Here is a 27,982-nt window from a genome sequence, read left to right as displayed (position 1 = left end):
TATTCCTGGGTGGGGTGGGGATCTCACTCCATCAAACAAGAGGTTTTATATTAACAGTAACAATCACTAATAGCAACCTCACCAATGCACATCAAAACGGTTTCTAGTTTTGATAGACACTGAAATAATTTAATTGTTTGCAGAGGAGTTCTGAAGCCTTCTAAAATATGGAGTGGGGTTAACCATTAATTTTGGACTAAGATGGTAGCTACATGAATATAGGAAGGAAGGAAGGAAGGAAGGAAGGAGGGAGGGAGGGAGGAGTTTTACATAGATCATATGTAGTAGCAATGGTAGTAGTAACAGGGCAACACAGGTTGCATACTGAGCTATGTAGGAATGGAAAAGGAATAACATATGGTGGCAGGGATGGAATGAAGACTTAGAACCCTGAACCAAAACCCTAAACAGAAATGTTGAAGAGTAAGCAATGCTCTTCAAGGTTACAGCCAGTCAGCAAACTAAGGCACAAAAACAAGAAACACAATGATAACATGTCCTCAGGTTCTCTAATCTATAACATCTTATCAACAAATATGCTGATAAAGCAACCAATCCACAGGGATGGAAAATGCACTTCAATGTAAAAATGCATTGCAAAGGTACACCTCTTGCATACACAAACTCACATATACATACACACATATACCTATATCTATAGACATAGATATAAACATGGACACCTACCGACCTACCTACCTACCTTCATACATACATGCATGCATACATACATACATACATATATGCATGCATACATACAATTATTCTATGGATGTAATTGCAGATCCTCAGAACTGACTCAACATAAAATTTGCTCCATTCTTCTGATAATTGTTCTCTCTCTCTCTCTCTCCTCCCTCCCTCCCTCTCCCTCTTCTTTTCTCCTGTATTTATCTTTGAATTCTTAGGTCTTAAAGATAGACATCAGAATCCTAACATGTGGTAGGTTATTGCACCATGAGAACTATATCACAAAAAGGGAGAAAAACTGACCCAATTTATATAAACCATTCTAGCGGGGAGATGAGAAGGGAATAGGTTATTCACTGGGTAACATGGGCTTACAAGCAAACCCAAATATCTCTTGGTTCTTGGAAGAGAAGGAGATCTTGGTAACAATAACCTTAGTTCTAACGCTTACCTCATCTCATTAGGCCAATTCAGACATTATTCTACCTGGGGTGCTCAAAATAAGAGCACTTCAGATAATTCCATCCATCACTGGTGTTCTTGTGATATTGGCTCCCTGCAGTCTTCACACATTCAGCTTGATTATCTAGGGGAGGATGGTGGGGGGGATATATGGCTTCTATCAAGTCAGGGGACTATATTACGCATTGTCAGTTTCTTGGCTCATGGGGAATCCTACACATTATACAGCACATTGTAGGCTTTTTGCCTACAGAGAATAAGATTATTTGAGCATTTATTGTTCCAGGAATAAGAACATCTAAAGAATAAGAACATCAGTTTTCATCTTCTGTCTCTTGTTATAGTAATTGCATGATAATGTTTGTGAGTTTTCTAGATAAGTGGTTGGATTCATGACTCTTTTTAAAAATGGAACTATTACCAATATATTTTTCTCCTTGCCAGCAAATATCACAATAATCAAGAGGTTGTAAGGAATTATGAATATTCTTCATTAATAAGATATAAATTTACTGCATGTTACAACATATTCAGTTGGAGGGTGGGGAGCAAAAAAAAAGTCATATATGATTTTAAAAACATTTTGATTGAAACCCCAACAATGTCATATACACTATTCATAATAATGTAGTTTTCATATGAAGTTTAGCTCAAAAACATGGATTTCTATGGAATTTAGGGAGGGAAACTTGTGAAGTTTTATATATATTTGGCAGCCTACATCTGTTTCAAATAATCTAGCCTTCCTAAAAATTTCATTCCACACTTATTTCCCAGAACAACAATATTAAACCAGATGTACAAAATCTTTGCACTGATTCTGTGAAACATGCCATCTTTTTTTTTACTTTGTACCTACCTGCCCTGCAGATTCTGATCCTGGTTTTTTTAAAAAGCATTTATATTTTCACATGCTTAATAATGAAAACCGTCTTCTGAATAAATCACTTAATTCTTAATTCTTCCTTCCAGATTCTATCAAAGAAAGGCATGAAATATGTCCTACTCTTCAACTACTTCCGCTTACATTGAGGAAATTTAAATAGGAACATTACTAAAAAGAATTAAACATCCAGGACCTTTCCCGTCCTTCTTTGATGTGGTCTATGAAGCAATATTTGGTTATCTCCCAAAAAATCAAGCAACATATCCTGTTATTAATAATCTCATTGAAAAGAAGAAATTTAGAGTGATGAAAAACAAGCGGCTGCAAACCAAGCCAAAGGAATCTGAAGAAAGAAAGGAGCTTTACTGCAGATTAAACAGAAGCCAAACAAAATACTTCCAAGAAATCTACAAATCAGTGTGTAAAAGCAACAGCCTTTCTGTATAGCTTGTTGTCAGATGTATACTGCCACTAAATGTGGATATTTGATTTAGCCATCATGGACTGATAAATAATGATAAACTATTCTGTCAAAATTTATCATGCATTTATATGAACATTATTAGTAAATGTTCCAGTCTTTTTTTGTAACTATTAACCAAGCAAAGATTCCTCTGGGGAAAAATGAGCAGGTTTCAATTTGTTTCATTGTGCTCATAGCTACGTAATGGGAAAAAACATCTGATTGTTAGACAATCGTTCAGAACCATCTGTCTTTCTCATATTATCCCATTGGTTGCAACATGGGAACCGATTGAAAGATGGGCGAAAGAAAATAGTTGGACTGGATTCTTCCTAAGTTTCTGTGTGGCAGCTGCCACAGGAGTCTCCATGGACGAAAAGTGAAGTGGCATTATGAAGCCAGCATGAATTCCACAAACATTACAGATGGTTCTCTCTGCCTTTTGGAAAAGGTGCTGATTGGAGCTGTTCTCACAGTCCTTATTGTTGTGATTGTATGTGGTAATGTGATGGTATGCTTGGCTGTCTATCTCACTCGACGGCTTCGCAGCCTAACTAATTGTTTCATCGTCTCGTTGGCCTTTACGGACCTGCTACTAGGCTTACTGGTCTTACCCTTCTCAGCTCTCTATGAGATCTCCTCCCATGAATGGCTCATGAACATTACTTTCTGCAATGTCTACATCAGCTTGGATGTCATGCTATGCACGGCTTCCATTCTCAATCTCTTCATCATTAGCCTGGATCGCTATTATGCTATTATAGCACCCCTCCGCTACAATGCTGTGGTCACTCCTTTACGAGTTGTTGTAGCTTTAATTCTCATCTGGGTAGTGTCCCTTATGGTTTCTTTCTTACCCATCAGTTTGGGATGGAATACCAATGACACAACCATCCAGAACCAGAATCAATTGAACGGGAAGCAAGAGTGCAAATTGGAAGTCAATGCCACATATGTTTTGGTGGACGGCTTGCTAACTTTCTACCTCCCCTTACTTATCATGTGCATCACCTACTACCGGATATTTAAAATAGCCAGGGAACAAGCTAAGAGGATCAACCACAGCACTTGTTGCAAGACCGACAGAACTATATTGCCCACGGTGAAAGAACACAAAGCCACTGTGACGCTTGCAGCTGTGATGGGAGCCTTCATTATATGCTGGTTTCCCTATTTTACTGTGTTCACATACCGAGGTGTGATGGGTGCAGTATGTGACCCACTGATGACTGTTGTCTTGTGGCTGGGTTATGCCAACTCAGCTCTGAACCCCATTTTGTATGCTGCCCTGAATAGGGACTTCCGGACAGCTTATCAGAGGTTGCTCAAATGTCGTCGAATGAGACCGGATACCAGAGAAACTTCTATATCTCATGAGATGAGAGACAAGACCTGCACTCTGATGACAAATCTATATGAAAATAAACATCTAAAGACACATACAATGAATGGGAAAGTGAAGCCTCTAATCAAAGAAACCATAGAAAGGTAATATTCTCTGAAATGCTGAATTATTATTGAGGTTGCATTAGAGACAAAAGAAAACTTTTGCATCCTGTTTAATGGCCCCTGGGTCAGAAGGAATTGCGACCCTTTGGCAGCCTTGAGGAAAGCAATGTGACCTATAAACTACAATCTGGTCAGCTAGATTTGTTTGTGGGTAGTTTTATATTGCCTAAATGTAGAGCAGCTCCCATCTCCAGGTAAGCTGGCCAAATGAAACAGCAATACTCTATCTGGGAAGTTGTTCATGAGTGTCTCACAAATACTGCCTTCTGCTATATAATTTCCCCTCCCCTTCCCTCCAGTATCGGTCATCTTGTTTAATCTAGAAAATATCAACTACTTCTATTGTCACTTTATTCATCTTAAATTGCTCATGTTTTCCCACCTGACATACCATATTTTTCAGAGTTATAAGATGTACTCTCCCCCCAAAAGAGGGTGAAAATTTGGGTGCATCTTATACACCAAATGTAGCCATGCCCAACCACCGGCCCCCCATCCTTTTCCCTTTGGAAGAAAACAAGAAGAAAAATCTGCCTCCCAGAAATTTGCCTCTTTGCAGCAAACAGCAAATCAGCCTGTTTCATTTGCCTGATTAACCCAAGCAGCTCCTGACCATCAGCTGTTTCAGGCTGCAGGTATTGCCATTGCCTATTGCCACCTATAATCAGCTGCTTGTGCTAATCAGGCTGTGCTGAAGCTGAAATGGGCTGCTTGCTGCAGGGAAGTAAATTGCTGGGAGGCAGACACAGATTTTTTTACCCTTGTGCTAATCAGGCTGTGCCAAAACTGAAACGAAGTGAAGCTCAAAGAGGTTGCTTGCTGTTTGCTGCAAGGAGACAAATTGCTGGGAGACAGAGGCAGATTTTTTTCTTGTTTTCCTCTTCAAAAAAGGTAGCTGCGTCTTATAGTCCAGAGTGTCTTATAGTCTAAAAATACAGTAACTTGTTTTCTTAACATTAAAGGAATAGCAAAAAGATGGCTGGATGAAGAGCAGAGAGAGGAGAGGGCGAGTCTGCCATCAATCCAACAGCCACCTCCAATTGTGGAACTTTCCCATTTGATCCCAGGGCAAATGGTAGAGTCAAGTCTTCAGGCTCCTGTGGAAGGGTAGGACAGTGGGGGCAGATATTACCAGAGAGAGAATATTCCAAAGGACAGGCACCATGGCAGAGAAGGGTCTTTTTCTAGATCCCAAAAGTCAAAAAGTCTAGATCCCAAAAGTCAAAGTTCTTTGACCAATGGGATCCATAATAGGGCCTCTCTGCTGGCACAAGTAGGACAGGCTTATCCTAGTGTAGTGATGGCAAACAATTTTTTCCTCAGGTGCCGAAAGTGTGTGTGCATGTGCTATCGCACATGTGCAAGTGCCCACACCCATAATTCAATGCCTGGAGATGGCACAAATGGCCTCCCTTCGCCCACCCGGAGGCCCTCTGGAAGCCTAAAACAGCCCACTTCACAACCTCTGGTGGGCCCAGTAGGCCCATTATTCATTCATTCATTCATTCATTCATTTATTTATATATTTATTAGATTTGTATGCCGCCCCTCTCCGTAGACTCGGGGCGGCTCACAACAACAAAGACAATGTAAAAACAAATCTAATAATTTAAAAAACACTAAAAAACCCATTACTAAAAGTAAACATACACACAAACATACCATGTATAAACTGTATAGGCCCGGGAGAGATGTCTCAGTTCCCCCATGCCTGACGACAGAGATGGGTCTTAAGAACTTTACGGAAGACAAGACTCCAGAGGCAAAAATGCCCTCTCCCATTCCCCCCGGAGACTCTCTGGAATCCAATAAAGCCCTCCCAGAGCCTCCCGGCCAGCCAAACATCAGTTGGCTAGCATGCACATGCACATTGGAGCTCAGTTAGGGTAATGGCTTGTGCGCCAGCAGATATGGCTCCGCGTGCCACCTGTGCCATAGGTTCACCATCACTGTCCTAGTGGAACAAAATGGTTCATCAGGTAGTCTAGACCTACAGTATGTAATTAAGGATTTAAAGGTCATAACCAACACTTTGAACTGCACTCAGAAGCAAGACCAGTAGCCAGTTAAGTTCATGGAGCAGAGGTATAATATGGGCCCTGTTAGGGGCTCCAACTTTACACCAGTTGAAATTTCCAAATGGCTTTCAAGGATATCCCCATAATAGAGCACATTGCAATAGTCCAACAGTGACTAGAACTTCAGTAACTTAGTCATTAGCCAGGAAAAGTTGCAACTGTGCACAAACTGGAGTTGTACAAAACTCGCCCAAATATACCTGCCACCTCTTTGAGCAGGAAACATGAGTCCAGGAGAACCCTTAAGTTTAAAACTGGGTCTGAACCCCTAATGCAACCCCATCCAGAAGTAAGAATGACAAAAACCCAGATCCTGATGTTCCATGCACCCAAAGTCATTCAGTCTTGCCAAAGTTCATTCAAATTCTGTTGTCCCCCATCCAGGTCCCAACAACCTCCAAGCACCATGAGAGGGTAGTGACAGAGTAGGGAAATTCCATCTCACTGTGCCTTCCTGGTCATTGTAAGTATTTCTTTCTTTTTTTAAGTCCAATGTTGTGGTATATCCACTGCTTTGAGAGACTTCCAAAACCTTGAATGATGAGGACTATCAACAGTTTTGAAGTTGTCTACAAAAAATAGAGCTATTTTTAATGTTCTCTTGCTGTTTCTCTAAATTAGCTAGATGATCATATGTTCTCTTTAAATCTCCCTCTCTAGGAATTGGGAAATAGACCAACCTTTTCCAGTTCTGAGGTCATGCTGTTTCACCCCACCACCACAATTGTTACCTGACAACTGTCACAAACTTTAAGGTTCCCTGGCCACCTCCTTTAATTGCTGCACCAAGGATTTACCTATTTGCTAATTGTTTTCTAGACCATCTGATTTCCTTCTCACCTTAACCCTGCCCAGTGCAGAACTTAAATTCCAACCAATTGCTAACCTCCAGAAACACATCCATTGAAGAAAATTCCACCACTGCTGGGTGATTAACCATTCTTTCCACTAGCAGGATTTTGTAATATTCAGTAAGAATTTCCCTTTCTGTAACTGAAAACCATGAATCCTTATCCTATACATTGAAATAATAGATAAAAGAATTTGGCTTCCTTTTATATATGAAAAAACACTGTTATATCCTCTGTGAGTATTCTCTCTTTGAGTCTTATCCCTCTCAGTTTCTTCAGTTCTCTACATAGTCCTCTGGCATTCCTTGTAGATACTCTGAATCTGTTCTTTTTTTTTTCCTCTATTCTACAGTGTGGTACCCAGGCCAGTGTTGGCTGGGAAATACTGGGAGTTATGGTCCACACAATTGAAAGTTGCCAAGTTTGAGAAACACCCAAGTAGAGCAATTGTTTTCTAAGTTTTATATTTTCTGATACAACTTAGAATTGCTTCTGCTTTTTTTGCAGCTGCATGAAACTGCTAACTCAGTTTCTTGTTAGCTATGTTTCAAAATCTAGGCCTTTGATTTCATAAGTAAATATATATATATATGCATATTTCTCTTAAAATTCATTCTGGTTTTTTTAGTCCATTTGTCTGACATATTCAAAACTATTTTGTAAGTTATTTTTACGTCCTAAAGTGATTAATTAAAAAGAGCAAGTGAAACATTTCAATTCTTAGTCCCCTAATTAAATAAACATCTTGAAAACAACATAGGCAGCTCTGGTTATTTTTATTCTAGAGAGATTGAATTTCTAAAGGTCCAGAAAAAGAAGTGGGCTGTTGCTTCCCAAAAGCATTTAGGAATTTCAGATCTTTCAAAGAGATACTTTGATCAGAACACTACAGCCTCACTTTCCATTTGGCATTTAATGTTTATTTTGCTATCAGGTTTCAGGCGATACCAAGAAGTTGATTCTGCTGCTTGATCTTAAAGAGAGAGGGTAAAAAAAGATAGTTCTCATCTTCTGAAGATGCTTTGGGTTCTAACTGTCAGAATGGGTCCAGATGTTGCTGAATGCCATGGTGATAATCACTCTTTAAAATATCCATTTGACCATGTTTGGATGCTTGCTTTGCTTTAGAAATGAAAGCCAGTTATTTGCTGTATTGTTTTTATCTAAAAGAAGTTGTGATAAATATAAAGCTAAAAACATTAGGCTCCTATTGGTACGGTCAGGTACACAGAACTGGTAGAAAATTTTTGGTCAGGTATGCAGAACCACTAGAAAATTTTGAATTTTTTTTCTTTTTCCCCCTTCCAGGCTCTGGGTATGTTTTTCTATCGCAGTAAATGAGGTTGAATGTGTATAATTTTAGAAGAGCTGTGCATGTGTGTGTGTGTACATACACATACAGTTTATATAGTAGATAATGTATATTTTTGTGTGTAATATATATGTACACATATGGCATATATACATAGAATTAAATAGTATATTTTGGATGTTCAATAATAGTAAATAGATAGGGAAACTGTATCTCTTTGTGGTGAGGAGAGGCCAGGCACCCTAACCCAAACCCCTGATGTGAGTGATGTCAACTTGGCCACCTTTAAGCCAGTCACATGACCTTTAAGCCAACCCCGGTCACATGATTGTTAGGCCACTCCCACCTGGTCACATGGCCAGCAAGCCACACCCACAAAATAAGACACGCTCACAGTGTGGTGGTAAAAACTTTTGCATCCCTTCACTGCCATAGAGCTGGCCAGTCTTCACAGAATGGTTCAACCATTCACAACCACAGTGAAGAATGGGAATTATCTTTGACATATGAGAACCTTCACTTGTCAAGAGCAAACCTTTTATCTAGCTAAAAATCTTGTTGTATTTTTCTCTTGAAAACAATGTCTCTGACAATTTGGACACATTGCTGTTATCTGTCTTTCACAGATGCAGTTTACAAAAAAAGGGGAAAAAAGAACTGAAGCAGTAAATATCCAAACAAAGAGCAGCTGTACTTTTATTATATAGATATAGAATGAACTCAAGTATACTTATAGCTGATGGAAATGGGCAGTATGCTGTAATCAGAGTGTCTCATTTAATGGAATAAAATAAAATGTGTCATTATACACAGTTGTAAGCACAGCTAACTGGGTTCTTCTTGTGGCCCTGGTAGCTGTAGAGGTCGAGGATAATTCTTATACAGTACATAGAAGAAGATTGATGGCAGAAAAAGACCTCATGGTCCATCTAGTCTGCCCTTATACTATTTCCTGTATTTTATCTTAGGATGGATCTATGTTTATCCCAGGCATGTTTAAATTCAGTTACTGTGGATTTACCAACCACGTCTGCTGGAAGTTTGTTCCAAGCATCTACTACTCTTTCAGTAAAATAATATTTTCTCACGTTGCTTCTGATCTTTCCCCCAACTAACCTCAGATTGTTCCCCCTTGTTTTTGTGTTCATTTTCTTATTAAAAACACTTCTCTTCTGAACCTTATTTAACCCTTTAACATATTTAAATGTTTCGATCATGTCCCCCCTTTCCCTGCTTCCCCCCAAAATAAGACATCCCCTGATCATAAGCCCAATCGGGCTTTTGAACACATGGCAATAAGGTCAAGCGCTTATTTCTGGGTTCAAACAAATATAAGACAGGGTCTTATTTTCAAGGAAATACAGTAGCAGCTGGATACCCAGCTACAAATCTATGTGATCAGGCTTGATAAAAAGCTCCTTTGGGACAACCATGACCTGGATGACTGACATTCTCCATAGACTGTAGGGAGAAGGGTTCCAACTTACACCGCTACCGGTGCTGATGTGCGCACAGCTTTGGATGACTGGTGGGTTCACACGCTTGTCCAGTGGGCGTGCATGGCGGAGCAAGATTTAGCTTCTGCGCATGCACAAGAAGCAAATATTGCAAGAAGATGCACAAGCGTGTGAGATTTGGGTGAATTTCTTGCTTTTGCACATGTGTGAAAGCAAAAGATCTCAGAAAATTGCCAAAATCATGCGCCCGTCCTCACATTCTGCGCATGCACAGAAGCCAAATCTTGCTCTGATGTGCGTGCAAGCCTGCTGGTCACCACTGGTACTGCTACTGGTGTGGCATCCCCCCGCCCCCCGGTTCTGGTAGTATCCTGATACTGCCTTCAAGTTATGTTCTCGTGGTGTGTCCTATCAGTCTTGACAAAAGTAGTCTTGGTGCTGAATGTCTGGGGGTTGGGCTGTTTACTATTGGCTTGTTTGTCAGTTTTTTTATTGGGATATTGTTCACTTCTTGATTGTTGGACTGATGTTAATCTTAGTGTTAATCTATTCTTATCTAGGTGTTGATTGCTGGTGGGAATGTATTTTGGGTTTGGGAGGGTTAATTGGCCGGCTTTATCCCTGCAACAAGAATTTTGCTTGCAAATTTTTCGAAATATTTGAAGTCAAAAGGGCATGTCAGTTTTGGAAGGCTTTTAAGTTCACATAAGCTGTGCATTCACAGAAGGATGCCTAGCTGAAGGGAATGAATGTAATAAGCAGTGGATGTCATAAATATGCCAATCATTATTCTCTGTTCAGTGCTAAAAACTACCAGAAAAAGATGTTACAATATGCATTTATGCTCCCCATCATAGATTAGAAGGGGAGACTTTTTCTTCTCCTAAGCCTCCATTTGTCCAAAAGAGGAAAAGTGTTTGTTTGAAGGCCATGCATCTTTGAAGGCATATCTTGTTTTGATGTAGATTCTTGAAGATAGCTAACCACAGTTAACATCTGGGCAGCATACAAAGCAGCTGGCATATGACTCATTGGGCAGTTTACTCAACAACAAGGAGATGTATCATATTTTTATTTAATGCTTAGCAATCACTCCTAAATGTATATTTATATATACATATAAATTGTCATGAATCCATTTTATCCAAATCGGGTTTTTTCTTCAACCTTCTTTATGAAGGCTTCATACTTCTTGAGATTTGATTTTAGCAATCCATAAATGGTTATTCTAGAATTTACATGAATAATATTGAAATATCCATAGAGATGTCTGAATAAAAAGCAATGGAAATGGCAAAAAAATCATCCCAAAGGCATATTCATATTTAATTTTCAGAAACAAAATGAGCTAGCATGAAGTTTAATATGATACTCTGCATTTCTAAACAGCAAACTGAGTCTGTAACTTGACTTAATTGTCAGAGCTTCATGCTCTTCAATTTCTCATCTAATTTTTCATAAAGTTGGGAGTCATCTAGTTCAATTCCTTGAACAATGCAGGATCTGCTAAAGCAGTGTTTCTCAACCTGGGCAAGTTGAAGATATTTGGACTTCAACTCCCAGAATTCCCCAGCCAGTGAATGCTGGCTGGGGAATTCTGGGAGTTGAAGTCCAAATATCTTCAACTTGCCAAGGTTGAGAAACACTGTGCCAAAGCATTTCATAAACTGTCCAACATATTTTTGAAAACCTCCAATAAAGAAAACATACATTTCAAGAGGCAGCTTTTCCCACTGTTTGACATATATATGCCCTGAATCAGTTTGACACATATGACCTAAATCTACTTCCCCACAGGTTCTACTTCCCCATTGGTTTTGGACATCCCTTTCAAGACAACAAAGAGTACATTTATTCCCTATTCTGTATTGCTTTTTGATATCAGAAACATGCTGTCTCTTACCCAAACTAAGCTCTTTAGTTTGGAGAAGTAAAAATGTTGTTTTACTTTCCAAACTAAGCACAGCCGGTTTTTCTAACTCCTCCACCTAGGACTTGATGTCCAGTTCCAAGTGTTTGTAATATATTACTCTTATTATTATGGTTGGTTGTACAGTCAGCCAAGAGTTTAGTCAGGATTTAGTATTTGTATCCACAGTATCAAGCTCTTCCCAAGGACTGGGATAGGCAGGTGTCATTCTCTGATGGTCTTAAAAGTGTCATCACATGATGTAAGCTCTTCCAAGTAAAGCTGCCTTTAGCAATCAACCAATTTTGATATTTTCAATGTCAATGGTATTCAAGTGTTCTTCCAAATGTTTTGGATTTGCATTATTGGTAATAATAAATGGCAATCTTTTGTTTTCCTCTGCCATGGTCTTTTTACTTCTATCTTCAGGTCTTTGTAGTTTGTGATTTTTCTCCATTTCTGCTGTGTCTGCTTAGTAACAGCCGGCCGGTTATTTTCTCGGTTTTTGCGGCCCCGAGATGTTCGAGATGGCCCGAGCATTGTTTGCCCCAATCTCCATCCACGATGTTTCTTGGGAAGATTTCTTGAAGACTTTACAGGACCATTATGCCCCAGCGCCCTCGCGGTGTGCGCGGCGTTACAAATTTTATCAGCGGAACCAAGCTGAGGGAGAGTCGATAAATGACTATGTGGCCGCTCTACGCCGAGCGGCTCTATACTGTGAGTTTGCTGATCTTAATGATTATCTGTTTGACAGGTTAGTTTTCGGGGTGAGAGATGGTCGCCTTAAGCGGCGCCTCCTGGCCATCCGTGATTTGACATTTCAGGCGGCGCTAGCGGAGGCTCGTGCTTTCGAGCTGTCAACGCAGTCGCTGGCTGCCATGGACAGCGCCGTAAATGTCACTCAAAAAGGAACGGGAACAGCAGAAAAGGCCAAGGTTTCCCCAGAAGAGGAAGGCAGTCTTGGGGCAGAGGAGGAAGATGTTTGTAAGCTGGCGGCTAGTCGGAGCCGAGACCTGCCTCCTGCACGTCCCCGTCCACCACTGTCACCTTGTCGGGGGTGCGGGGGTAATCATTTCAGGTCCAGCTGCCCTTCCCGAGACTCAGCGTGTTGGCATTGCGGGGCCAAGGGCCACATTGCCAGGTCTGCCGTTCTCGCAGATCTTCTCCAGCCGCAACCAGGGAGCAGCGAGAGCCCCAAGGTTTCACTCCCCGATGGCAGCGGAAATTTTCCTCAAGTCGACGCGAGGATTGCAACGCCGTCTACAGCCAGCCACGTTTGGCTACCACGTATGTCAGGGAGACGTCTGCCTCCACGGAGAAAATTTCGGTTGAGGTTCAACTGGGTAGGTCGAGGTGCTCTATGCAAGTGGACACTGGCTCTGCCCATTCGTTAGTTTCTTGGGCCACGCTTAAACGTTGTTTCCCCACTATGAGCAGAAGTCGCCTGCAGCCATGTACTTTACATTTGAAGGACTACCAAGGAGCACCGATTCCGGTTCTGGGAGAGGGTCGTTTTGCGGTCCACTTCAAAACTTTTGCTGGCAGATTGCCACTGATTGTGGTAAATGGACCGTTCTCTAACCTTTTAGGATTGGACTGGTTCAAGTCACTAGGACTTTCTGTTACGGGGGTAAATGCAGTTAAGGAATCTGGGGGATTTGAGACTTTGGCATGGGAATTCCCTTCAGTATTTGATGGCAGTTTGGGATGTTATACGGGAACCCCTATTTCATTTAGTTTAAATCCCCAAGTTCCGGCGGTTCGTTTAAAAGCCCGCCGGGTTCCCATTCCCCTCCGCCCGAAAGTGGACACTGAGCTGGACAGGTTGATTGCCCAAGGGGTTTTGGAACCGGTAGACCAGGCCAAGTGGGAGACCCCTGTGGTGATTGCCTTCAAGGGGGATGGGGGTATCACGTTGTGTGGGGACTATAAGTGTTCCGTGAACAAAGCATTGGCCCACCATTCATACCCGCTGCCAGTTGTGCAGCGGTTACTGCATACCCTGGGTAAGGGTCGAGTGTTCGCAAAGCTTGATCTCTCTCAAGCTTATCAGCAGCTCCCCGTCAACCCCCTGACCGCGGAGGCCCAGTCAATCATCACCCACCGGGGGGTCTTCAAATGTCATCGCTTGCAGTTTGGGGTCTCCATAGCCCCAGGGATTTTCCAGGGGTTGATGGAAAGATTATTATATGGGCTTGAAGGAACGGTCCCATATTTTGACGACGTTCTGGTATCGGGGAGTTCCATAGACGAATTGATGTTAAGAGTAAGGAAGGTATTATCCAAATTCAGGGATGCGGGGCTTAAACTGATAGCCAAGAAATGTGTATTTGGGGTCCCTAAGGTGGAATTCCTGGGGTTCACTGTGGATGGGGAGGGAATCCATCCTACCCCTGAGAAGACACGGGCGATCAGGGACGTCCCAAGGCCAACATCCAAGGCTGAATTCCAGGCCTTTTTGGGTCTTCTGAACTTCTATGCGGTCTTTATTCCACATAAGGCGTCGGTGGCCGAACCTTTGCACCGGTTATTGCACCGGTTATTGGACAAGCATTCAAATTGGCATTGGGGTGAAAGGGAGGAGGTTGCATTCAAAGGGGTTAAGGCAATACTCACCTCTAACAATGTTCTGGCCCAATACTCACCTGGGTTGCCCTTAGTGCTCACCTGTGACGCTTCACAGTATGGGGTGGGCGCATTCTTGAGCCACAAACTGCCCAACGGAGCAGAAGCCCCCTTGGCGTTTTTTTCCCGCACCCTGGACAAGGCAGAAAGGAACTATGGACACATAGACAAGGAAGCACTGGCATTGATAGCAGGGGTCCGACGTTTCCACGATTACCTGAATGGCCGGCATTTTGAACTGGTAACCGATCACCAACCATTATTGGGGCTATTGTCTGGCACCCGACAGAGTCCGACTGTCTTGTCCCCCAGAATGTCAGGTTGGATTGTCTTTTTAGCTAACTATTGTTGTACCCTGTCTTACAAACCTGGGCGCCACATAGCACACGCAGATGCCCTCAGTAGATGTCCCTTGACAGATGTTTTAGTTGACCCCGCTCCAGCATGCTCTGTTTTCTCTCTCTCTGAAGGAGCCGTTACCTTGTCTGCACCCGAAGTGGCTTGGGAGACAGGGCGGGATTCCATTTTGTCCCAGGTAAGGCAATGGGTACTGAGGGGATGGCCCTCAGCCACCCCTGCAGAAGTTTTTGTCCCGTTTTTCAGATGCAGGACAGAGCTCTCCGTAGAGAAAGGGATCCTGCTTAGAGGGTGCAGGGTAGTTATTCCTGGAAGGCTACGCAGCCAGGTGTTGGCACTTCTGCACAGAGGCCACCCTGGCATTGTGCGCATGAAGAGTCTAGCTCGAGATTACGTTTGGTGGCCAGGTATGGACAAGGAAGTGGAACAACAGGTGGCGGGGTGTGCTGCATGCCAAGAGAGTCATCCATTACCCCCCCGGGCCGAGCCGCTAGCATGGGAACCACCTGCCGGGCCGTGGGCTCGCATACATATAGATTTAGCCGGCCCTTTCATGGGACAGACATTCCTAATTATCGTGGATGCCCATTCCAAATGGGTGGAGGTCGTGCACCTGAAGTCAACTCAGTCCCAGGCCATCATAGATGCCTTAATGACACTATTTGCCACGCATGGGTTCCCCAACCTCCTGGTCTCGGACAACGGCCCGCAGTTTACTGCGCTACTGTTTGAATCATTCTTGGCGTCAGCTGGCATCAGACATGCATTAACATCGCTGTGGCATCCGGCTAGTAATGGTCAGGCTGAACGGGCAGTTCGGTCAGTGAAGGATGCCCTCAAAAAGATGCCACAAGGTTCCTGGCAGGCAAGGCTGGCTGATTTGCTGTTGGCACAACATGCCACCCCCTGTGTGGCTATGGGTAAGACCCCGGCGGAGTTACTAATGGGTCGCAAGCTTAGGATTATATTAGACAGGGTGCGCCCGTGGTATTCCCAGATTGTTCCCTGGCCAGAACCCCCAGCTAGAGAGGTGAAAGTAGGAGTTGCCGTGTTCATGCGCTCGTACTCCGGGGGGTGGAATTGGGAAAGAGGAAGGGTAAGCCGAGAGCTGGGGCCTCGGTTTTTCGAGATAGATTTAACCGATGGTAGGATTTGGAAGAGACACCTGGACCAGATCCGTCTGGACAGAGGGGGTGAACGGAACGGAGATTATAACCCCGATCAGCATGAAACCGCTTGCAAGGAGTATTGTCTGCCAGTAAGGAATGCTGAGGAGCCAGCCAAAGCGGAATTTCCGCGGGCAGAGAGTGTTCCGACTCCTGACTTTGAAACAAGGGAACCTCACCCAGAGCCTAGGGTAGATTCTCCAGGCGAGCCTCGGCGCTCGGAAAGAATTCGTTCCAAACCTGCATATTTGAAGGATTATGTATGTATTATTCAAGGGGATAGGAGTGCTGTGTCTGCTTAGTAACAGCCGGCCGGTTAGAGCCGTGCGATAGGCATCCCTATCCAAGGTGCTGATAGGGCGCGTATCCCCAGTTACATTGTAAGCGGGAAAGTTACGGGTTACGGATTGGTTCCTGCCTCAGCCTGTTTGTGCTATATAAGACTGGATGTATTATTATTGCTCTAAGCCTGTACCTGCCTGCCTGGCACGAGTTCTGCATTAAACATTATGGTTAACTAAGGCCTCACTTGTTATAATTTCTTTCTCTTCTATTGTTTCCATATACAGTAGAACCTCCGGTCACAACCATAATTCATTCCATAACTTTGGTCACAAATCAATTTGGTCATGACTTGAACTAATTTTGAATATTTGATGCTTACCAAAAAATAGTGTGGAAGGGGAAATTGGCTGTGGGGGGGAAATGATTTTTTTTTTTGTCAGAACTCGATTTGGTTATGATCAGAAGGGTTCATGACCAGAGGTTCTACTGTATTGCAACATCCACTATCCAGATGTTTTTGTTTTTCTTACCAACTTAAGTATAAGATGTTATATGGCAGGTATTTGTATGTTTGAATTCCAAATTCCCAGGGCAATTTAGCTTCCTCATTTTCTATTACTTTGTCTATTTTATGGTCCCTACAGTTCTTGCTTGCAGGCAGGTGGTATTTCTAGCAGATATTCCATTGCAACATTGTTGCTACCTAGTCCTGCTGTTGTTTGTATTCAGTTTGTGGGTTCCTCTTGTAGCAGTTAACTACATAGTCCACTCTTTCATTAGCTTCTATGCAAAGGCAGCATTTGTTACCTGTTGCTTCCTTCTTATCATTTAGGTAAGAAGGAGAAAGCTGAATATTTTTGTTGTCCATCCTTTTTTATTCTCAATAATCTGAATAGTAACCCATGTGAAGGTGCAAAACGTTGTCAGAAAAAGATACCTAATGCATAGCAAAGAACAAAACCCCTTTCCTCTTACACAGGCTGCACACCTTTAATCTGTTGTGTCCAGAGGACAGTTAGGCCTTGTACCCGCCCCATATTCCTTGGGCGGGAAAATACTACAAGGTGATTGGTTGGCTGAGCCTGGCAGCCCGGGGTATATAAAGCTGCCAGGCACGGCCATGTTTGGTTGTTGTCTTGTTTCGTTCTGTAAACCGTTACCTTCTGCTCTAATAAAAAGAACCGTTACTTACTCTTAGTCTGCAGTCCTTCATTCTTGCAAGGATCCAACAATCTCCATCCCTAACCAGTTTATACAGGACAGGGTCTGTGGCTCATATGTTCAGATTGACCCTGGAGGCAATGTTTAGATTGCTGCTTTGGCCTGTCAGAAATGAGGAGTAATAAGCTCACTTTTCCTGCAAATATAACTATATTACCGGTTCTGCTCTGATCTATAATTCTGATTTTCCTCACTCGTTCCTCTTGAGTCTGGAACTGAATGACATAGACCAGAGCTCATGGAACCAAGTTTAGCAGCTGAAGTACAGCAATAATAGCCTGAAGATTATATGAGCAAATATATCCTAAAACTATTATTATTCTACATCACTGACAAATGTTCTCCCTCATTCTCCCCTCTTTCTCCCGTTCTTATTTTAACCTTTTCAGCTCTGGGCCTTTTCCTTAAACTGCAGAGAGGCCAGTAAGAGTGGTCACTGTGACAAAACTGAGAACAGAAGGATAAAGTTTAGATTATCTTCTGGGGAAAACCTAGGGTCCCTCAGGTGAGTATCTGAGAAATCACGTTTTAGAATACAGTAATCTTCAATTTTTTTTTTTTGCAGGCCCTTATATCTGACAGGCCACATTAGTCTCTCTGTAATATATTTGTTAATTACTGCCTCCATGTGGGCAATAGTACGATGACTCTTGTTTTTCTTTATTAGGCTCACAAGAAAAATTATAAACAAAATAAGTTAGCAGCTTTGAAAACATTGGCTCTAGGACTATGATGACGAACCTATGGCATGTGTGCCACAGGCGGCATGCAGAGCCATATCAGAGGGCATTTGAGGTGTTGCCTTATGTCAGCTCCAGAGCACATACACGTGCTAGCCAGCTGATTTTGGGCCTTGAAGAAGGACGTTTTGCCCTCTGGAAGCTTCAGGGAAGCTTCCCTAAAGCCCCGGAGTGCAAAAAAAAAATCCCTGACAAATGAACAAACTGGAAGTTTGGAAAACGCACTTCTGGTTTGCCCATTGTGCTGGTTTTTTGCACTCTGGAAAGTTCAGGAAAGCTTCCTAAAGCCCCGGAGTGTGAAAAACAGCACAACAGGCAAACCGGAAGTTCAGGAAACAGACATTATTATTCTTCTGTAGCAAAGATTCCTTTGGTTCCATCTGTGTGTTTATAAGAGAGGGGTCCCCAAACTTGGCAACTTTAAGACTTGTGGACTGGAAAATGCTGGCTGGAAAATTCTGGGAGTTGAAGTCCACAAGTCTTAAAGTTGTCAAGTTTGTCAAGTTTGTCAAGTTTGAAGGCCTGTGTTATAAGATTTAAGTTCCGTATTTTTCAGAGTATAAGAAAAACCAGAGTATAAGACGCACCTTAGTTTTGAGGGAGGAAAATAGGGGGGGGATCTATCTACCTGGTATTCATCTGCTAGCATCCTTAGTCTGGTCAGCTTCAGCACATCATTTTATCCTCTGATTAGGGATGGGGAAAAAATCTTTGGAGGGAGTAGCAATGAAAACAAGTCTACAAAAACTTAGGGCTGGGGAAAAAAACCTCTTTGGAAAAAATCCTGCAGTTAATGCTCAAAAACAAATCCTGCGTTAATGCTCAAAAAATGATTTTGGGAGGGAGTAGCAATGAAAACAAACCTGGAAAGACTTAGGGATGGAATAAAATGTCTTCAAAGTAGCAATGAAAAAATCCTGCAAGCCGAGAAGTTCATTAGCACCCCAATAGTGCTGAAAAAAGCTTTTTCAGATGGAATAGCAATGCCTGTAAGCCAGGAAGAGTCAGGAGGATCATTAGCACCTCATTAGGACTGGGAAAAAAGGTTCAAAGAAGCTACATTAAGAGTATAAGACACACCCAAATTTTCAGCCTCTTTTAGGGGGAGTGCCTTATACTCTGAAAAATACAGTATACTTTTACACTGAGGCCATTATCATTTTATTATCTACTATTTATTTATTTATTTATTTATTTATTTATTTATTTATTTATTCATTCATTCATTCATTCATTTATTTATTTATTAGATTTGTATGCCGCCCCTCTCCGTAGACTCAGGGCGGCTCACAATACAATAAAACAGTTCGTGACAAATCTAATAATTTACAATTTAAAATATTTAAAAAACCCATTATTAAAAAGACATACATACAAACATACCATACATAAATTATATAGGCCCAGGGAAAATATCTCAGTTCCCCCATGCCTGACGACAAAGGTGGGTTTTGAGAAGTTTACGAAAGGCGAGGAGGGTAGGGGCCCTTTCTAATCTCTACGGGGAGCTGGTTCCAGAGAGTCGGGGCCGCTAGAGAGAAGGCTCTTCCCCTGGGGCCCGCCAACCAACATTGTTTAGTTGACGGGACCCGGAGAAGGCCCACTCTGTGGGACCTAATCGGTCGCTGGGATTCGTGATTGTTTATGATATGCTTATTGTCAGGATGCACAAGGATTTTTGTCAAGCGCTGTATAGATATTGTATAGATTGTATTAATCTTAAAGTGTGTATAGAAGGTGTCCTATAGGAAGGAGCAGTGAATCAATTGTATATGAAGCCCAAAAGCTTCTTGAAGGCCTGAGAATGTGCATGAGTATAAACTGTTTTTACAAATTAGTGTAATGTTACTTTGTCCTCAACCGAAATTGATAAATAATTTTTCATTGAAATTTAATGACTATCAAATTCATGGAGCACTCTGCCCATCTGTATTTAATAGCACTTCCTCCCCTTCCAATGCTGGGTTCCTTTATTTTTCATTTCCAGAAAGTACAATTTTCAGAAATGTGATGCAGACCAAACCCAATGAATTCAGTTCCCTTCTGGCACATGATGAAAGATCCGCTTCTAGACTTTCAACCCTAAATCACATGAAAAAACACTACAAACAGCACGATACAAACAGAATTACACAAACAGCAAATCTCAGAAATTTCTTCCCCCAAAATTGTTAAGGGTTGTGCGGTTGGACATCCGTAAGAACATGAATGATTAATAACATGGAATGCACCAAATCTTACCGTTTCACAATGTACTTTCCTTAATTAAAATATGACAGTTTTGCAAGTGAGGGAGATCAATCTTTATGATTTTTTTCATTTCAGTGGTCCTTATAATATTTTGGAACAGATTTTTTGGAATACATAATTGTGGATTATGAATATCAAATGATAATGTTCTAAAAAATGAAAATGTTCTAAAATGGAATTGAATAGGATTTGCTGCCAGTGAAGTGGGCAAGGAATTCAATTTATGGGGAAGGATTTCTAAAATCTTTTAAAATGTCCCTTCTTTCTTCTACCACATGTTAGGTTCATTTCATCCCTAAAAAGGAACTCAGAAATCCAGGCTAACAAATGTTGGAAATCAGGCTTTGGGGAAACAAAAATAAATAATTAATAAATAATATCTCCCCCAATTCCCTATTCTATTTCTGTTAAATGAGAAGTACTGAAAGAATATCACAATATCATGATGTCAAGGATAGGTTTTATTACTATACTTGTTGCTCCATGAGAGCACACACCTGACCATAAGATGCTCCCATTTTCAGCCTCCACGTGTCCCATTTTTGACCTCTGTGCATATCATTTTTGGCCTCCACAAGCCCTGTTTTTGGCTTCTACATGCCCTGTTTTTGACCTCTGAGAAAGTCCTGCACTTGCCTAAAGTGTAGGGGCTGGTGGGTGGGTGGAGCTTTGCACGGAGGCTGAAAATGGGATGTGTGGAGGCCAGAGAAGGGATGCGCAGAGGCCAAAGGATAGGGGCTGGCAGTAGGCAGAGCTTCGGCAATATTCACTCCATAGGATGCAAAGACATTTCCATCCACTTTTGGGGGAGAAAGAAGTGTGTCTTATGGAGCAAAAAATGCAGTACTTCCTTTACTTTATTCAGAATATGATAGAAAAAGATGGCCATGTAACTCAATCCTGCTTTCTCCTTTTAATATCCCATCCCTTGAAGTCTCCTTTCAGAAAACATAGATCTGCATGTTTGTTTGGTTCAGCTGCATTGGACATGGTTTGGTTTGTTTGATTCAAATGCTTGGACATTACTTGTTGAACATCTGCTTCCTACTTGTCTTCTTGTCTATTGAGAGTTTCAACCATCGAGATCATGTTTATCTCACAGATGCTTTTCCAAAAGGCAACTGGGTTTTCTTGGTTTTTAATTTGAAGATATTTTGTTCCTAATCCAAGAAACTTCTTCAGTACTGAACTGAAGACATTTCTTGGCTGAGAAGTGAAATATCTTCAAAGAAAAACCCAAGAAAACCCAGTTGCCTTTTGGAAAAGCACCCTTGGGACTATCAGTGATCTTCTTCAGTCCTTTCATCAACTCATGTGGTTTTACTAGGCTGTTCAAAAGTCATCTCAGAGTTTTTCACTGGATGGTTGTTGTTATTTTTTAAGAATATCTCATCATTTGCCACATTTGGGGCAACTTCCTTTTAGCAAGTCCAAAATACAATTGGCATTCAATCTCTGCAAAGAATCCCAATAATGGAAGCTAATAACTGCTTCTGGGTCTTATTCATAATAATGGTGGAACCTGAATCAACACCTGAAAATGCAGTTATTCAATTAAGATGTTATTTGCTGGGAGCCTGGAAAACCTGGGCAGTGCTTAACAAAAGAAGGTCAGAATCACCTCTGCATACCATCCCACAACCCTGATAACATGTTCTTTTTGTTCTGCTTCGGTTTTATTGACAATGTCACAGGGATTAAAAAAACAGAGGTCACCTTGCTACTAAAAGCCAGATACAATTGTCGTGCTGGTCCCACACGAGGCAGCTGTAGCTTTGCACAAGATCTCATGCAAATAAAATCCTTGCCACGGCTGGGAAGGGTGACTTAAGACTGTGCTGCTATCAGCAGCTGTTTTTGAGGGATATACTTTCTGGAAGCCCTTGTTAAAAAAAACCCTAGCAGATGTAGTAAATCATTTGCCACCATTTCAGCCTTGAAAGTTAGATTTTTATGCAACTGACCTCACCATTATCAATGTCACAGCCGGTAGCAACCTTTTGACCGCATTCAACATAGAAATGGATAGCATAATGGCTGGCTGACAGCTTTTGAATAAAAAAATAAGACAATTTTGGGCAAAAGTGGAACTTTTGAATATGACCAGCTGCTTGACCAGCTCATAATTCTCGCTCCTGAGGCCAGATTTGGTCTGTTCCCCAGAATTTTAGCTTTTGGGGTGAAATGTCATTCACATTTGAAAAGGTAAAAGATTCAGAAGGGATTTCTCAGGAGTCTAGTTCGCCTTCAGCTTTGGATAGTCCTCTGTTTTGACTTTGATTCAAGCCATTTGCCTAAAGAGAAACCATTGATACCCCCTTCTGCTTCACATCAGCCCCTTCAAAGGCACAAGGATAGTTTGACTGTTTTGTTTCTCTATCAGTTTCAACATTAGCTAAGTATTTCATGTGGTATGTGTGTATGATGCAGGTACAGAGATATAGGCAGTTACTCTCTCTCTCTCAGCCATAGGAAGGGGGCTCACATGGTAAGATGCTGGGTCCAGGCACCGCTGAGGTCAGTGGCTCGATTCCTGTGACCTAATAAACCATGTAGAGATAAGGAAGGAGCTCCCCAAATTGCCTACCGGCATTCAGGCATCCCATTGATATATAACAATGCCTGAAAAAAAATCCTTTCAGAGAGGCGGCCAGTCACCTTGGTGATCCCTAGCTAACGTGTGTCATACACTTTAAAAAGTGGGGGGGCTTAGAAGGAAGCAATGGCAAACTACTTCTGAAAAATCATATCAAGAAAACTGCAGAGACTTTTCCAGGAAACCTCAGAGAGTGAGGCATGATTGGACAGAAGGAAAACAAATATTAGAGATATTGTATCTGCCTTCAAAAGACAGTGACATACCACAAAAGCTGGGGAAAAGGCTTAGATATAAAGCCCTATAGGGAATAAGCATGTCTTAAATAAGTTTTAGTAAGGAAGGGCATCTCATTCTGAAGATGGGAAGAGTTCTGTCATTAGCATAATCAGTCATGTTTAATGGGTGATATTGATGGCTTAATAAAGGCATAGATAGACTGTTAAGGCTTATTAACGTATTTCCCAAAGGAGCCACAGTAGTTTACCCAGAGAGGGGAGGAAGGGGTCTGAAATTAAACCATAAAACAATAAATAGAAATGTTAAAATTGGGTTCATTTTAAGCAGAGAAAAAGGAAATAAGCTATTAATGGGAAAACTTTAAGTCTTCCTGGGCTTGGAGTAGTTATTTTCATCTCATCAACAGATTGAAAAAGACTTTGGTTCTTTTCTGGAAAAAGTCAGTGAGGAGTTAGGCAAGCAGGCTTGGGGAAAATTTTCCATAAGTTAATGGAAGAAGATCCTACAGTTGGTTACCACAGTGTGAGACAAACTGACCAGTGGAAATATAAGCAAGATTCTCCAACTAATCTCAGAGTATCTGTTGGAGACATTTGTAGGTGGCATTGGGGGTGGGTGGAATTTCCAGATTATGAAGAAGCAAAACATGATAAAATATATCATTGAGAATCAGTGCAATTGTACAGTTTCCGACATGTACTCTGTACAAATGGCAGTCATATGCACAGGTAACTTATAAAGATGTTCAATTCACATGATTCTTCTGTGCAAGTATCTCTTAAATAAAAATATAGAAATGAGCATACTTGAATATACAGTAGATATAATTTTTTTCCAATATATCAGTTGCATACTACCCAAAAAGACTCAACTTACTTTAACTTACTCAACTAAAGATACATATTTATGATTCATGTCAATGAAAAGCTCTCCTCCACTCTATGGTTTTTGAAAATTTCCAAGTCATAAAATTGAATCTGATTGCAAAATCTTTGTGTCAGAGATCAACTGCTGGAAAGCATCTCATGTTGCTTTTAAGCAAAAGAACATTTTTGCCCTTAATGATCTCCATAGAAAAAGTGGATGCAGAAGAAGAAAAGTAGTTTGTGAGAACATGAAATTTCAGTGAAATAAGTTTTCATTTAAAGATATCTTTAAAGGTTTTTTTGCAAACAATAAAACAGCTATTATGTGGCTTTAGCTACAGATTGAACTATTTCATCAGATTGATTTATAGTTGTTTCCCTTCACATCTTTAAGTAGGCCTAGCAATAAACACAATTAGGCGATATAAAACTGTTCAAATAACTCATCGTTAAAAATGGATGATGGTCATCAGGTTTTTTAAAATTCTTCTGTGTATTCTGAGTAGTTCCCTGAGGCAGAGATGAAATTTGTTTATATTTATTTATTTTTAATAGCCCATCCATAACAAAGAGTATTTCAAATTTGAACTTCAAAAAAATTAATTTTTACTTTTCCATTTTGTTCTTGATGTTTCATTTCCTCTATGATTTGGGATGTTTTTTTAAAAAAATGCTACAAATCACAACTGGTGCATAGCATCTGTAGAGTAGTTCCATTTTTCATAAGCTGTTCCTCTTTCTTATACACGGTTTTTATTACAACTCTGAAGTTGTTTGTTGAGGCACACCACTACTCAACACTTCTGGCCCCATAGATAGAGATACAGTATATGAAAATGCTCATCCTAGAGCCGTGATGGCAAACCTAAGGCATCGGCACCATAGGTGATATGCTCCCCCCGCTGTTGACACATGATGGCAAGAAGATTAGCCATCATTGTTCTGTTCTGGACTGTTTGTCCATTCTCCCTAACTCTGGTTAGGAAGCTTTGTCAATTCTGGTTCATGTGAGAAAATTTGCAAGTGAAATGCCCCGAGTCTCCGGAGAAAGACAACATATAAATCCAATAAATATAGATATATATTAAATTATGACTAACCTTTTCATTATTTAATAGAGCATTCCAGAAGTGATGTTTGTAAACAACTCAGGCAGCCTCCTAGCATGGAATAACTTATATCAGAATATCATAACTTATATTCATTCACTCACTCATTCGTTCTTTCATCCATTTTCAATCATTCAATCTATCCAGCCAGCCAGCCATCGCATTCACATAGCTTTTAGCAGTATAGCAGAGGTCTTATGTCACCAAAAATATAGAAAGTGACAGGCATAGGGCAAAGAAAAATATGTTGGCATTTCTTTCAGTTCATTTGTTAATTAATTGATTGGTGAATGTAAATACCTAGACAATTTCAAAATTATATTAGATGAATAAAATCTACCGTATATAAAATAAATAATGGATTGGTGGTAATGATGTTGATGACAATAGTGTAATATTGGCTCATATGCACAGAAATTCAGAAGGCATCAAGGGTCATAAATAAATTCCCAGGAAGTGATTTTCTATCGCATGCATAAGCCAGGATGAAAAGAATATTTCCGGGTATGAATGTCTAAGTGGCAAAAATTAATAACTGGGTGTTAATGTGGGGATTATTAGCATATATAAAGCATAGGGGTGATAAAACAAAACTAAAGCTGTAAAGAGGTGCTAAATTATAGTTCAGAATGTCTGTATCATACCTCTTATTAATAAACATATGATCTAGGAAGAGACTTTGGAAAATGGGACCATTAAAACAAAATATATGAAAATGATTGAGAATGACCTTCAATCACATATCTGTAATTGGGTTTTGCTTCTCCCTTGTAGGAATCAGAACTCACCCTGTGATACCTCATCTTCTACTATCCTGCCCATCTGTCAAAGCCTTTGGTTGGCCAAAGTTCTGCCCAAGAGAAACGTGTGGATCCCAGTGTTTGAGCAGTCAACAGCAAGTGGACAGACCACAGAGCAGCACTCTGCACCTCATACTGTTATCTATTGTGTTTTCTCTTAAGCCAACAGGTTTTCCGTGGCATTGAATGTATGTGAAAGATCACGCAAAGAGGGATTGGAAGGTCTTACATTTCACTTTTGAATGATGTTTCGTGTAAAGACAGTTGACTCTGCCATGTCACACATGTGGAAGAAGACGAAGAGGAGTTTCTCAATATACAAACTCTGTGGGGGGGAGGTGATTTCATCTGTATCCTACCATTTTATTAAGATCATTCCTGTCCAAGAAGAAGTGCATGGGTAGAGGAAAGAAATACTGGTTTCACTGGAGACTTCAGAAGTTTCTCTCTCCAATGTTAAATTAATCCTAGGGCTCTATCTTCTGACAACCACACTATCAGCATATTACTAATAATTCACTTTTAATGCCATCAACTGTTCAGACTATCTTTTTCTTTGAGCTAATCTACAAAGGGTCTTCGGAGAGGGGCGGCATACAAATCTAAGTAATAAATAAATAATAAATAATAAATGTCTTGCATGTCAAATATATTTCAAATAACAGAGATTTTGAAAACTGGGAGTACAAGGAGAAAAGGAAAAAGGTGGAAAAAGAAGAATGGGTTTGGGTAAAGCAAAGAGAAAGAAGAACCGTTGCTTTCATTTACTCATGACAGTATAAGTTCTTCCTATTTTTTACTTTTCTGAAATAGGAACAATGCATATCCAGGAAATATTTCTTTCATTTAGACCTCTAGAACATGGGTGTCAAACTCATAGCATCACATTGCTGTCACGTGATGTTTCATTATGTGTTCCCCCTTCACGGAGCTAGGGTGGGCGTAGCCTGTGCATGATGCATCTGGCTCATGGGGTGCCAGTTTGACAGTAGAATCACTTGCACATTGTTAAAACATCCTGTAAAATACATTAAATTAAAAAGTACTTTTTTCTGATATGCCTTTCTTCTTTTTGAATCTCTGTCATTTACTTTTCCCCTTTTTTTTTCCTTCTGAGACTCAATTCAGTCAAGCCTTTCTCTGCCAAGGAGTATAGTTGTCTGTCAAAGATCTGAACTGCAGAGGGCTATTGCAACCAGACAAAAGGCTGTGGGGAACCAACCCTCCATGTTGTCCATCTTGCAATAATCTTGATGTTTAACAAACCCATTCAGAATAATAGCAATACATTTCCTTACACACTGTATAAAAATATAATGCATGTTCCTTTATCAAAAGAAAAATAATTGCCCGAGGAGGGAGGAATTGGACCTGCTCCAAGTCCTAACTCATTTATCTCCACAACTTTTCTGTTCCAAATGCTCCCGCAGAGGTTTTCATTTTGATTAGTATTCTGAAAGCAACCTTTCATATTTGGGAATCACTAGCAAAACTGTGCAATGAAAGGCTTTCCAGTGCCACCTAATGTTAGATTTGTTTTCTATTTAATTACCTTTAGCACAGGGTCATTGTCTGGATGATATTTGTTGCATCCCAAAGCTGTGTAAAATGCAGACATACTCAAAGGAAGAGGCTGACCATAATTTATTTATCAGAAATATCAAAAGATGGGAGTTGTCAGTTCCTGGAAATAACTATGCTCAGCTATTGAAAAAACTCTTAACAATCTTCACCTTTCCAGGTTCAAGCTGAAAATGAGAACTCCATTATAGAGTTGTCAGCTTAAGGGAAAATGCTTATTACAAGAATGCCTCATATAATTCTCATAATTCTGATCTTCTAGGGCAGGGCATAGACATTCATAGGTATCTTTTGTTTTGCTCTTCTTGGATAATAATGATGATGATGATAATGATGTATGGATCATCGACATCCCAATCCCAGGGGACAGCAGAATTGAGGAGAAGCAGCTAGAGAAATTAGTGAAATACGAAGATCTAAAAATCGAGCTGCAATGTCTCTGGCATAAGCCAGTGAAAGTGGTCCCAGTGGTACTTGGCATGCTGGGCGCAGTGCCAAAGGATCTCAGCGGACATTTGAAAACCAT

The 27,982-nt window shown here is 40.9% G+C and overlaps 1 protein-coding gene across 1 annotated transcript; it reads left to right on the top strand.

Annotated features, from left to right (window-relative positions):
* The first annotated feature begins 2,904 nt into the window (after positions 1 to 2,904).
* HRH2 (histamine receptor H2) lies at positions 2,905 to 26,507 on the top strand. Its single transcript, XM_070735837.1, has 2 exons — positions 2,905 to 3,989; positions 25,850 to 26,507. Exons 1-2 carry the CDS (start codon positions 2,905 to 2,907, stop codon positions 26,034 to 26,036), a joined length of 1,272 nt encoding a protein of 423 aa, XP_070591938.1. The 3' UTR covers positions 26,037 to 26,507.
* Positions 26,508 to 27,982: the final 1,475 nt, after the last annotated feature.

The sequence above is a fragment of the Erythrolamprus reginae genome, chromosome 2 (genome assembly GCF_031021105.1).
Source record: "Erythrolamprus reginae isolate rEryReg1 chromosome 2, rEryReg1.hap1, whole genome shotgun sequence".
Lineage (NCBI taxonomy): Eukaryota > Metazoa > Chordata > Lepidosauria > Squamata > Dipsadidae > Erythrolamprus > Erythrolamprus reginae.
This window is presented reverse-complemented; position numbering and strand designations above follow the sequence as displayed.